Raw genomic sequence first — 14141 nt, 5'->3', positions numbered from 1 at the left:
AGCATCCTTTCTTAATAAAAACCATTAAGAAATTAGGGATAGAAGGATCATACCTCAAGATCATGAAAGCCATATATGAAAGACCCAATGCTAATATCCTCAATGGGGAAAACTGAGAGCTTTCCCCCTAGGATCAGAAACAAGACAGGGATGTCCACTCTCGCCACTGTTAACTCAACATAGTATTGGAAGTCTTAGCCTTAGCAATCAGACAACACAAAGAAATAAAAGGCATCCAAATCGGCCAGGAGGAGGTCAAACTTTCACTATTTACAGATGACATGATGCTCTATATGGAACCCCAAAAGATTCCACCAAAAAACCCCTGCTAGGACTGATCCATGAATTCAGCAAAGTTGCAGGACATAAAATCAATGCACAGAAATCAGTTGCATTCCTATACACCAACAATGAAACAATAGAAAGAGAAATCAAGGAATCAGTCCCATTTACAATCACACCAAAAACCATAAAATATCTAGGAATAAATCTAACCAAAGAGGTGAAAAATCTATACACTGAAAACTATAGAAAGCTTATGAAACAAATTGAAAAAGACACACAAAAAAATGGAAAAATATTCCATGCTCCTGGATAGGAAGAACAAATACTGTTAAAGTGTCAATACTACCCAAAGCAATCTACATAGTCAATGCAATCCCTATGAAAACAACACCAGCATTCTTCACAGAGCTAGAACAAACAGTCCTAAAATTTGTATGGGACCAGAAAAGACCCTGAATAGCCAAAGCAGTCTTGAAAAAGAAAACCAAAGCAGGAGGCATCACCGTCATGGACTTCAAGCTGTATTACAAAGCTGTATTCGTCAAGACAGTATGGTACTGACACAAACAGACACTCAGATCAATGGAACAGAATAGAGAACCCAGAAATGGACCCACAAACATATGGCCAACTAGTCTTTGACAAAGCAGGGAAGAATATCCAATAGAATAAAGACAGTCTCTTCAGCAAGTGGTGCTGGGAAAACTGGACAGCGACATGCAGAAGAATGAACCTGGACCACTTTCTTACACCATACACAAAAATAAACTCAGAAGGGATGAAAGACCTAAACATAAGACAGGAAGCCATCAAAATCCTCCAGGAGAAAGCAGGCAAAAACCTCTTTGATCTCGGCCGCAGAAACTTCTTACTCAACATGTCTCCAGAGGCAAGGGAAACAAAAGAAACATGAACTACTGGGACCTCATCAAAATAAAAAGCTTCTGCACAGCAAAGGAAACAATCAGCAAAACTAAAAGGCAACCCATGGAATGGCAGAAGATAGTTGCAAACAACGTATCAGATAAGGGGTTAGTATCCAAAATCTATAAAGAACTTATCAAACTCAACATCCAAAAAACAAATAATCCAGTGAAGAAATGGGCAAAAGACATGAAGAGACACTTCTCCAGAGAAGACATCCACATGGCCAACCGGCACATGAAAAAATGCTCAACATCACTCATTATCAGGGAAATGCAAATCAAAACCACAAGGAGATACCGCCTCACACCTGTCAGAATGGCTAACATGAACAACTCAGGCAACAACAGATGTTGGCCAGGATGCAGAGAGAGAGGATCTCTTTTGCATTATTGGTGGGAATGCAGGCTGGTGCAGCCACTCTGGAAAACAGTATGGAGGTTCCTCAAAAAACTGAAAATAGAACTACCCTACGACTCAGCAATTGCACTACTAGGCATTTATCCACGGGATACAGGTGTGCTGTTTCGAAGGAACACACACCCCCTAATGTTTATAGCAGCACTATCAACAATAGCCAAAGTATGGAAAGAGCCCAAATGTCCATTGATGGATGAATGGATAAAGAAGATGTGGTACATATATACAATGGAATACCATTCAGCAATCAAAAAGAATGAAATCTTACCATTTGCAACTATGTGGACGGAACTAGAGGGTATTATGCTAAGTGAAATTAGAGAAAGACAAATACCATATGACTTCACTCATGTGAGGACTTTAAGAGACAAAACAGATGAACATAAGGGAAGGGAAGCAAAAATAATATAAAAACAGGGAGGGGGATGGACATAAGAGACTCTTAAACATGGAGAACAAACAGAGGGTTACTGGAGGGGTCGTGGGAGGGGGGATGGGCTAAATGGGTAAGGGGCATTAAGGAATCTACTCCTGAAATCATTGTTGGACTATATGCTAACTAACTTAGATGTAAATTAAATAAATGAATAATAATAATAATTAAAAAATAAGGGTTTCCTCTTGTATAACATTCTCTTCATACAGAGAATAGAAGTTTAATTTTGAAAATTTAAGACAGATGGTTTAAATTAGAAAGTGCTGATGATTTTAGTGGGGTGAGAGCTGGGTTTTAAGCTTTCGCCTTCAGTGGATCTTAATGCCGTCCTTACCTCAAATAATTTGAAAATAGAAGCCTACCAAATGCATTAGGAAATTAATCAAAATGAAAATTGATTAGGATATAGAATGTTTCAGTAAAAAGCTTATATAAGAATACCTTGGCAGTGATCCAGAATTACCAATAAGAAGAATTAAACCTTCACATACTTAATCTCTTGGTATTTTAGAACAATGGCCCATTCAGGGTCCATGATTTAATACTTACTGTTTAAAAAATGGTCAGTAATGGTATAGCAGTATTTGAGGTTCTCTTTTATGTATTAGGTGAAATATAGACAGCAGAAGGGGCCTATATCCTTGAGGGTTCAAAGTGACCATAGAGTTGGAAATAGACATGGAAGACGACAGTGTTTCCCAAGTAAACCTTACAGCAAGCAGAGAATCTGGAAGTGGCTCATAAGTACTGGAGTAGGAAAACAGTGACATGAAATAGAGCAGCATGTCATCTTAGGTGGCAAATAAATTATGTATAGAATTTTATTTAAGCTGACTAGTTAACTGCTTTCTAACAAGGCATACACTTCTTGTAAATAGCTGAGAAGTCCAGCAGCTTTTGTAGCAATATTTAAAATATTATTAAAATCTGTGAAATAGCCTGTCCAGCTGTATTGAAGGGCAGAACCTTAAAGCTGAAAATTATAAACTTTTAAGCAATACTGATAGTTGAGGGCTGTGTAACACTTTATAGCTTCAGAACACTTCCACATATATTTTTTATCTTTACAACTCTGAAGATAAATTGAGGGAGGTTAAATAGATTGTCAGAGATTATACAGTTAACACGGATGAAGCTAGGATTAAAATCTAGATCTTCTGTATAAAGGCCCATGTTCTTTCTAGTACTGTTACTTTTTTTGACAATAAGAACTCCAGAAAAAACTTTGTAAGATGATTTATTGTTCCTCGTATTTTGAAAAGTTTTTAAATTTTGAAACAATCACAAACATGTTCCCTGATCTTTGAGAATAGATGCCCCATCACCTCCAAATGGAATATATTTCCTACCCAAAAATACATTCTCCTCCACCACTACATAACCATGAAAATCAGGAAATTACCAGTGAGCATTTCTGCCATCTTTACCTGCAGACCAGATTCAAGTTTTATTATAATAATGTTCTTTTTTTTTTTATAATAATGTTCTTTATAGCAAAATAATCCATTTCCAAATCAGATGTCTTTAGTTTCAAGTCTCTTTAGTCTCCTTTTCTGCAAACACTTCTTCGATTTCTCCTTCTTTTTTTTTTTCTTTTTGATACTTTTGAAGATGGTATTTGCTATCATAGAATGGTCCGTGATGTGTGTTTGTCTTGAGTGTCCACATGGTAAATATAGGTCATACAGTTTTGGCAGGAATATCACAGAAATGACACTATGTTCCTTTCCTAGCATCCTTATCAGATTGTGAACTACTTTGATTTGTCCCATTATTGATGAAGGTGTTCACTTTGTACACTTGATTAAGGTGGCATCTAGCAGGCCTCTTTTACTTGAGTTTATTCTTTTACTACCTAATGGCTTTAGTGTTGAGTTGTTCAGGAAAAGGAAGAGCTGTTTTTCACATTTTAATCCATGTGTGTTTTTCCTGTTGGCACTTACATTTTTTTAAAAGGGGGAGAGGGTAGAACTAATGCATTTAACCCTGTTTCCTGTTGATATGGTTGCTATGATTTTCTCTTATTAATTTATATACAGTTACTTCAGAACATGATTTTTTTTTATGGTAGTCAGACAAACAGGAATAATTTTATATTTACTTTGGTTGAAACGAACTCAGCAGAGGCTAACAAATGATGTAGCAAGCTTTGCTGGGGTTTACATATTATGAAGTTATGTAAACAAAGAGTTAAGTAGCTTGAGCCCTTTTGAAAACAATAACTTATTTCTTTCAATTTTTTGAAATGTAATTAACATACAGGACTGTATAAACTTAAGGTGTACAGCGTGACTTAACATACATATAGAACAGATTTATATTGATACCATTATTAACATTGGTTTCAATAGTTTGGAGAAAACCTTAACCCTGTATTTTTTCACAGTGCAGCAGAGACCAAGAGACGATGGACTAATGGACTTAGCAATGAATGACTATGATTTTAATTCTGGAAAGAGGTTGCACATGATAGATTTGGAAATCCAAGAGGCATTTTTGTGTTTCATGGCCTCTATTTTAAAAGGCTATAGATCATACTTAAGACCAATAACACAAGCCCCATCTGAGACAGCCACAGATGCGTCCTCTCTTTTTGCCTTGCAAGGTGAGCGATTGTACACTTTTATAGCTTTCGTATCACTGAGTTTAACCTTATGATGATACAGTTTTTCTGTGTTGGTAGCTCATGTTTATCAAAATACGTAGCTATTTTTGAAGTATGTGAATCTACCAATTTTGTTGGTAATCCATTTCCACACAGCTAGTTATTTCTCAGACAAATTAGAAATAATCCCATTAACAAAATATGTCAAAGAAACTATTTGAAAAGCACAGAGCTTTGTAACCATGTACTGCTTCACTCTTTTGTGCCACAGATGTGTTAGGATATTGATAGTTTCAGTTTTCAGAGCAGCTGGGCAATGTTGAACACTCTGAAGAGCCTCTGGGATGGTCACCTCCAAGCATGCACAGCCTCATTCATTTTACTTCATTACACTTTATAAATATTCCTTTCTTTCTGTTTGTGCCCTGAAACAAAAGAAGTTGGAGAGCCCCCGAGTGCAATTTGTGTCAAAATACAGATTTATTTTCTTTTGTAGTATATAACATTTGGAAGAGAAATTCATTTAATAAGCATATATTGAGTTCCTCTAAATGCTAGGTATATAGTGGCATGCAAAAGATACATGGTCATAAGAGAGAGAGAGAGAGAGAGAGGGAGAGGGAGAGGGAGAGGGAGAGAGAGACATGGTCACTTCTCCCAATGAGCTTATAGTCAAGAAGATAAGCAATTTGAAGGGCACCTGACTGGTTCAGTCAGAGGAGTATGTGACTCTTGATCTCAGGGTCAGGAGTTCAAGCCCCACATGAGGTTTAGAGATTACTTAAATAAACAAAACTTAAAAAAAAAAAAAGATAAGCAATTTGAAAATAGTATGAATGAGGGGCACCTGGGTGGCTCAGTCAGTTGAGCATCTGACTTCGGCTTAGGTCATGATCTCACTATTCACGAGTTGGAGCCCTGCTTGGGACTCTGTGCTGACATCTCAGAGCCTGGAGCCCACTTCGGATTCTGTATCTTCCTCTCTCTCTGCTCCTCCCCAGCTTGTACTCTGTCTGTCTGTCTCTCTCTCTCTTTCTCTCTCTCTCTTTCTCTCTCTCAAAAATAATAAAAAAACAAACATTAAAAAAATAATATGAATGAACACTTTATTTCACAACTTCAGATCACAGAAAACCCTTCTGAGGAATTTATCTCTGAGCCATAATGTCAAGGATGAATACAAATTAGCCAGGCAAAAGAAAAGTAGAAAGTTTTAGACAGAGAGAACATTTGGAAATAGTTTGAATTTATGGGCCCAAAAGAAGGCCCAAGTGTAGTGTAACTGATCATAGTAAGCAGTGTGGAGCGCAAAATCAGGAAATAAACTTTTCCTCTGTTTCAGTAAGGCACAGACATAATCAAACACTAGAGAGGTTGTAACTGTTGCTCTTTAAAAATGCTTTCACATTTACAATTTTATATATAATCCACAAGGTAATGAGAGGACAACAGAGACAAGTCTGCGTGAAGATTTGAAAGATCTGGGTTCAAGTTCCTTTCCTATTGCTGTCTTTGTCAGGTCACTTCCCCAGGGGTCTTAGTTTCTTCTTCTGCAAAATGGTAGGTTGAGGAAGTACAGATGACATGGTTAATCAAGTTCCTTCTGGCTTAAAATTCTATGAATCTTTGAATGATCCTATATTTTGTGACATTATGAATTTATGTTGAACAGCTTTCTTAAGAAGCCGGGACCGATCACATCAAAAATTCTATAACATGATGACCAAAACACAAATGTTCATTCGCTTCATCGAGGAATGTTCTTTTGTCAGTGATAAAGATGCAAGCCTGGCATTTTTTGATGACTGTGTAGATAAAGTAAGTAAGAGTATGTCTACATTGCCCTAACTTATTTTGTGTGATTGTTGTACATGTTATGAGTTATAGTTTCTATTTAACTTTTATCAGTGCTTAACAGAATCTAAGTTCATTTCATTTCATCATTGACTCTTTATATTATTAAAGCTTTGTTTGGACTGCTAGATATTATAAACCACAAACTCTTAGGAGTACCTTGCAGGATTTTACTGAATCATGAGTTTTATTTTAGCAACCAGGTCTATAACTTTGCCTGCCCACTTACAGACTGTGGGAGTTCTGTCCAAGTCTGTGGACCTCCAACTTGAGCATCTGTAGTTTTCACCTCTCCTTATTGTACATTGCCACATGCTGAGAGTAGGTGTAGTGCATAATGAATATATCACTTGAATACTTCTACAATTTGGAAGTGAGTTTATAGCATAAATTAAGTGAATTAATTCTATTTTAAATTCGTGTATGAAACCTTCTCTTCCCCTTCAGTCCTAATATCATAAGGTGGTTATCTATGCTGAACACAGAGGAGGTTGGGGAACAGTGATCTAGAGTGGGGTGTTGAAACCTGAATGGGGTGAGGAAGGAGGAACAGACTAGCATTGGGTGTTGGAGCCCAAGCCAGGTGAAGACAGCATCTATGTAAGGGGTGACCTAGCATGGAGAATCAGAGGATGAGCAGGATAAAAAGAGTGCCCAGGCTGGGGGACAGACAGCTGCAGGGGATCAGAATAAACAAGATGAGAAGAGTATCCATGCCAAAACAGCATGGAGTATCAGAGGCTGAGCAAGGTGAGGAGAGTGTCCCCACAGGTTAGGGGCAGCAAATGGAGTATCAAAGTTTGATCTAGATGAGGAAGATGCCAGCTTGGTGGGGACAGAGGGTAGGTCTGGAAGTAGCTGTTGAGGCCAAATTAGGATGAAGAAGTCGTATGTGTGGAGAGGGGTGGTGGTGGAAATGGGAGAATGTAAAGAGGAGTGGATCAAATAAATATATTAAAGATAATGAAGTTACTCACTGTCAGAGAAGGGACTTACAAATACAGCAAAGGAGAAAACCAGAATGAACCCTGTGTTATTAGAGTGGAGTAAGAGGTTTGATATATCATTGGTTTTCAATATGTATAGACAAATATAGAAATAAGTACAGATGTAAGTATGTATGTCTGTGTGTGTACATACATATATTCCCTAGCTCTGTACACCTAGAGAATCTGGAAGCAGCCATACCCCAATGGCGGTGAGTACACCTAATGAACAGAATTTGGCTTCTAACGCCCATTCTCCACTAAAAGGAATTAGGACTCCTTGGAGAATAATTGGGTCTAGGGCAAGGAAAGTACAGGATGAGCCCTGAAGTAGCTTGTGCTAGAACATAAGGAATTACTCCAAGAATAATGGAGACATGTTTTTTAAAACAACAACAACAACAACAACAACAACACACACACACACACACACACACACACACACACACACACACAAAGATAAGCCAGCTTGAAGGAACCCCCACTGGCTATATCTGAGACAATTTGAACATCAAATCTAAGTAACAGATTATAACCCATTGAATAAAATAGGAAACTATGAGTTTACACAGGTACTGAGAGTCTAATGAGAAACAGGATTTTCATTTCAAAGTATCTCTGCACAAAATACGTATTAATTACAAAATGGGCAAGAGGAATTTTATAGTGGAACAGAAAGCCTGGCAGACACCACTTTTATGTAGTCATCAAAGTGAACATTACAAGTAGGGAAACAAATCAACATCATATGCCTATAATAGGCCACGGTGAGAATACAACATCAACTCTGTGATATTTCTGCTAAGGATGCATGACCTATAGAATCTCAAGGAAGTATGAGACAAACCCAAATTAAGTGACATCCCTCAAAATACCCCTTCTGTAATCCACAAATTTTCAGGGTTAAGAAAATAAAGGAAAAATTAAGACACTGCTCAAAAGTGAAGGAAACTAAAGAGTCTTGACAAGCAAATACAAGGCTCATCATTCAGAACTGGATGCTCTTGGCATACCATCATTAACATAATCAGTAAAGCTCGGAGGTAGTTTGAGGATTAGACAGTGGTAGTAGTATAACATGTTGGTTTCCACAATTTGTTGTATTATGGTTAGATAGCAGACTGTCATTGTTTGTAGGAAGTACACACTAAAGTATTGAAGGGTGTTGGGTCATCAGGCCAGCAATTTACTCTCAGACGATGAAAGGGAAAACATTATATGCACTTTAAAAGTTATTGTACTTGAAACTCCTGTAAATTTGTGAGTATATATGCATACAGTGTTCATGATTTTATGCCCATGACCATAGAAAAAAGGAGGAAAGCAAAGTTTTGTCATGTATTTAGTCAACAAGTTATGCTTGTAAGGTTTTTTAAAGAAGTCCATCACGTTCAAATTTATGTGACTTAAAGAAAATGTGATTGATTGATTATTTTTTTAAATATAATTTATTGTCAAGTTAGCTAACATACAGTGAATACTGTGTGCTCTTGGCTTCAGGACTAGATTCCCATGATTCATTGCTTACCTGCAGCACCCAGTGCTCATCTCAACAAGTGCCCTCCTCAATGCCCATCACCCATTCCACCCCCCCTACCCCGATTGACCCTCACTTTGTTTTCTGTATTTGTCTCTTATGGTTTGCCTACTTCTCTGTTTGAAACTATTTTTTCCCTTTCCCTTCCCCCATGGTCTTCTGTTAAGTTTCTCAAATTCTACATATGAGTGAAAACATGTAATATTTGTCTTCTCTGACTGACTTATTTCACTTAGCATAATACCCTCCAGTTCCATCCACATTGTTGCAAATGGCAAGTTTTCATTCTTTCTCATTGTCAAGTAGTATACCATTGTATGTATATACCATATCTTCTTTATCCATTCATCAGTTGATGGACATTTGGGCTCTTTCCATAATTTGGCTATTGTTGAAAGTGCTGCTGTAAACATTGGGGTACATATGCCCCTGTGAATCAGCACTCCTTTATCCTTTGGATAAATTGCTAGTAGTGCTATTGCTGGGTCATAGGGTAATTCTATTTTTAATTTTTTGAGGAACTTCCACACTGTTTTCCAAAGTGGCTGCACCAGTTTGCATTCCCACCAACAAGTGAAAGAGGGTTCCTGTTTCCCCACATCCTCACTAACATCTCTTGTTTCCTGAGTTCTTAATTTTAGCCACTCTGACCGGCATGAGGTGGTATCTCCTTGTGGTTTTGATTTGTATTTCCCTGATGATGAGCAGTGTCAGGTATCTTTTCATGTCTGTTGGCCATCTGGATGTCTTCTTTGGAAAAGTTTCTATTCATGTCGTCTGCCCATTTCTTCACTGGATTATTTGTTTTTCGGGTGTTGAGTTTGGTAAGTTCTTTATAGATTTTAGGTATTAACCCTATTTTTTCCCATTCCGTCAGTTGCCTTTTAGTTTTGTTGATTGGTTCCTTCACTGTGCGGAAGCTTTTTATCTTGATGAGGTCCCAATAGTTTATTTTTGCTTTTATTTCCCTTGCCTTTAGAGACATGTTGAGTAAGAAGTTGCTGGGCTGAAGTCAAAGAGGTTGTTGCCTGCTTTCTCTTCTAGGGCTTTGATGGTTCCCTGTCTCACATTTAGGCCTTTCATCCACTTTGAGTTTATTTTTGTGTACGGTGTAAGAGAATGTTGCCGTCCAATTCTCTCAGCACCATCTGCTAAAGAGACTGTCTTTTTTCCATTGGATACTCTTTCCTGCTTTGTTAAAGATTGGTCATACGTTTATGGGTCCATTTCTGGGTTTCCTATTCTATTCCATTGGTCTTTGTGTCTGTTTTTGTGCCAATACCCTATTGTCTTGATGATTACAGCTTTGTAGTACAGGCTAGAGTCTGGGATTGTGATGCCTCCAGCTTTGGTTTTCTTTTTCAACGTTACTTTGGCTATTTGGGGTCTTTTCTGGTTCCATACAAATTTTAGGATTGTGAAAATCAGTGATTTTTGAGGGGAGGGAGCACAACAGCCAAAATACAACTCATCCTCACATTCAGAAATTGCCTCAGTTCTTTTTGTTTTTTAATTTTTTTTAATGTTTATTTATTTTTGAGAGAGAGAGAGAGTGTGTGTGAGCGGGTGAGGGGCAGAGAGAGAGAGACACAGAATTCGAAGCAGGATCCAGGATCTGAGCTGTCAGCACAGACCCCTATGCAGAGCTCGAACCCACGAACCATGAGATAATGACCTGAGCTGAAGTTGGACGCTTAACTGATTGAGCCACACAGGCGCCCCAGAAATTGTCTCATTTCTAAGTTTGACATGAAAATGTCCTTTACTAATTGTTAAATAAGTACCAAATATGTCTTATAAAAATGAGAAATGATTCTGACTATGCCAGATGTAATAGGAAAAACACTGCATTGGGAATCAGGACAACCTGAGTTCCAGCTCTTATACTTGTAACTTTTGTGGAGTCATCTAGTCTTTCTGTGTTGTCTTCTTAGCTATGTTTAAAACATATTGTGAGTAGAGATCATTATGCATATCTCACAGTGTTCAGAGTAGTGTAGTATGAACCGAAAAGTAGAAAACATTATGAGTCTATTTATATTTTGCTGATTTTTATTTGAGTTTATAGATTGGTAGTTTATTCACTATCTTAGTCAAATCTGTAAGTTTGCCTTAGTTGGTGCTTAATAGAAAGAATAAATAAATAGAAAGGTCTGTGGTAAATAGAAAAGTGTGCTTTAAAACATATTTTCTTTAAGTCCTTTTTTATAGGAATAATTGTGTTGGTTTTGTAGGTAAAAATGATATTTCTGGGGGCACCTGGCTGTCTCAGTGGGTAGAGTATGCAACTCTTGATCTCAGGGTCGTGAGTTCAAGCCCCACATTGGGCATGGAGTCTGCTTTTTTTAAAAAGTGGGGTTTCTGACTAGCAGTATGCGCTTTGAATGTTTTTCCCCTGTGATGCTGGACTTCCACTGGTCATCTTTATGTGCAATTCAGCTTGCTTTGTGAACTGTGGCATACATTTGTATAACAGTTTTTTCCTGTGCCAAACTAACTGAATCATAAGGGACTAAACTCACAATCAGAGATTGGCTAATATGAACACCCACACTCTTCCAAAACTCAATCGGGAGGAAATAGAAAGCTTGAACAGACCCATAGCCAGCGAAGAAATTGAATCGGTTATCAAAAATCTCCCAACAAATAAGAGTCCAGGACCAGATAGATGGCTTCCCAGGGGAGTTCTACCAGACGTTTAAAACAGCGATAATACCTATCCTTCTCAAGCTATTCCAAGAAATAGAAAGGGAAGGAAAACTTCCAGACTCATTCTATGAAGCCAGTATTACTTTGATTCCTAAACCAGACAGAGACCCAGTAAAAAAAGAGAACTACAGGCCAATATCCCTGATGAATATGGATGCAAAAATTCTCAATAAGATACTAGCAAATCGAATTCAACGGCATATAAAAAGAATTATTCACCATGATCAAGTGGGATTCACTCCTGGGATGCAGGGCTGGTTCAACATTCGCAAATCAATCAACGTGATACATCACATTAACAACAAAAAAAGAGAAAAACCATATGATCCTGTCAATCGATGCAGAAAAGGCCTTTGACAAAATCCAGCACCCTTTCTTAATAAAAACCCTTGAGAAAGTCGGGATAGAAGGAACATACTTAAACATCATAAAAGCCATTTATGAAAAGCCCACAGCTAACATCATCCTCAACGGGGAAAAACTGAGAGCTTTTTCCCTGAGATCAGGAACACGACAGGGATGCCCACTCTCACCGCTGTTGTTTAACATAGTGCTGGAAGTTCTAGCATCAGCAATCAGACAACAAAAGGAAATCAAAGGCATCAAAATTGGCACAGAGATTGGCTAATAGCATACTTTAGCCAATACATGGATTAATCCACATGGGAACACTGAATTTGTTGTAGGAATTCAATTAACTATGCAGAGGATTGAAATCTTGTATTGTTCCCTTTTATTTTTACTCATTTTGTGCACCTTGTTCATAAGTTTGTATTTCAACTAAGAACTCATACAGTAGTGTCCATATCACATGGTTTTTAAAATACTCATTAGTATTGTAAGACACATAACACTTTTCCTAGGTACCTAGGGCATCGTGTTCTAAGGAGGATATTTTATTACTGATAATTACTACCTTATATTGTCTAGGAATTTCTGAAAGTAGGACACCTGCTATTTACTTGATAAGAGTCCGTGCAGGACATGGTTAGAATAATTGCACAAAGAATATACGTTCTGTTGAGAAAAGCCAATCCCATTAAATGTGTAACCATTGTTTCTAGGCAGATTATTTTCCTGCAATGCTATTTACCTATTCAAACTCTAGATCTAACAAAAGATCCAGTGGAATCATGTTATAATTAAATATTTTAATGACTAAGAAAATTAACACCGAAAATTAACTCATTAAAACATAGTTGTATTTGCTTTATTATATAATTCAAAGGAAGTTTTTTATTACAGAAAATAACAAAATGTCACAAGATTCAAAATATACCTTAATAACCTTCATATACACTTAGAGGTTCATTGTATTTCTAGTATCATTAAGCAGAACTCTCTGAAATAGTAAATATGCAGTACTGTTGCTACCTTTCATATTTTAGTACCACAATTTAAGTATACGCAGCACAGCAAGTTAGTACTTGCTTTTAGTCTGCAAATGTTTTCTGAATATCAGTAATACCTGAGATTTTTATAATGTTTGTTTATTTTGAAAAAGAGAGAGCCTGTGTGCAAACAGGAGAGGGACAGAGAGAGAGAGAGAGAGAGAGAGAGAGAGAGAGAGAGAGAGAGAGAATCCTAAGCAGGCTACACACTCATTGGGGAGAACCTGATGTGGAGCTCAAATCCACAAACCGAGAGATCATGACCTTAGCCAAAATCAACGGTTGGATGCCCAACTGACTGAGCCACCCAGGCGCCCCTGAATATCAATAATAACTTAAAAAAATAATCATTTATGTTGGGGTTCTTAGTTGGGTGACTTTTTTTTTTCAAAATGTATTTATTAATTTTGATAGAGAAAAAGCGTGCCAGTGTGTGCATGGGAGGGGGGCAGAGAGTGACAGGGGGAGAGAGAGAGAGAGAGAGAGCGAGAGAGCGAGAGCAAGGATCCCAAGCAGGACTTGATCTCACAAACTGAGGATCATGACCTGAGCTGAAATCAAGAGATGCTTAACTGACTGAGCCACCCAGGTGCCCCTTTTAACTTAATATTTTAAATGAACAGGTCCTCTTACTTTTGGCAATTTAGCTATGGAAAATAATATTTACTTTTATATATTTATATATAAATATTTTATATCAAATATATATTATATGTAAAATGTTTTTGTTATATTTATATAATAATGTTATATTATGTTATATATAATATATTATTGTTATATTATTAATTATATATATATACAGAGAGAGAGAGAGACTACCTAAGTCAATCTATGACTAAGAGTGAACAGGAATTAGACATATCTTTTGATCTTAGCATATTCAAACAGAAAACATTTCCCCAACTTTTTTTTAAGTTTTTTTTTTTTTTTTTTTTTTTAATGATTTTAACTGACTGAGCCACCCAGGCGCCCCACATTTGCCCAACTTTAA

The 14141-nt window shown here is 37.2% G+C and overlaps 1 protein-coding gene across 6 annotated transcripts in view; it reads left to right on the top strand.

The window, feature by feature from the left end:
- The window catches only part of DENND4A (DENN domain containing 4A), a 133200-nt gene that overhangs the window by 67922 nt on the left and 51137 nt on the right, over positions 1-14141 (top strand). For all 6 annotated transcript variants that reach the window (XM_040493009.1, XM_040493008.1, XM_040493011.1 and 3 more), the window contains exons 13-14: positions 4452-4670; positions 6343-6488. In XM_040493009.1, coding sequence (XP_040348943.1) covers positions 4452-4670; positions 6343-6488 — 365 coding nt within the window. The remainder of the gene's footprint in view (positions 1-4451; positions 4671-6342; positions 6489-14141) is intronic.

The sequence above is a fragment of the Herpailurus yagouaroundi genome, unplaced genomic scaffold (assembly GCF_014898765.1).
Source record: "Herpailurus yagouaroundi ecotype Mexico unplaced genomic scaffold, PumYag 184, whole genome shotgun sequence".
Taxonomy (NCBI): domain Eukaryota; kingdom Metazoa; phylum Chordata; class Mammalia; order Carnivora; family Felidae; genus Herpailurus; species Herpailurus yagouaroundi.
This window is presented reverse-complemented; position numbering and strand designations above follow the sequence as displayed.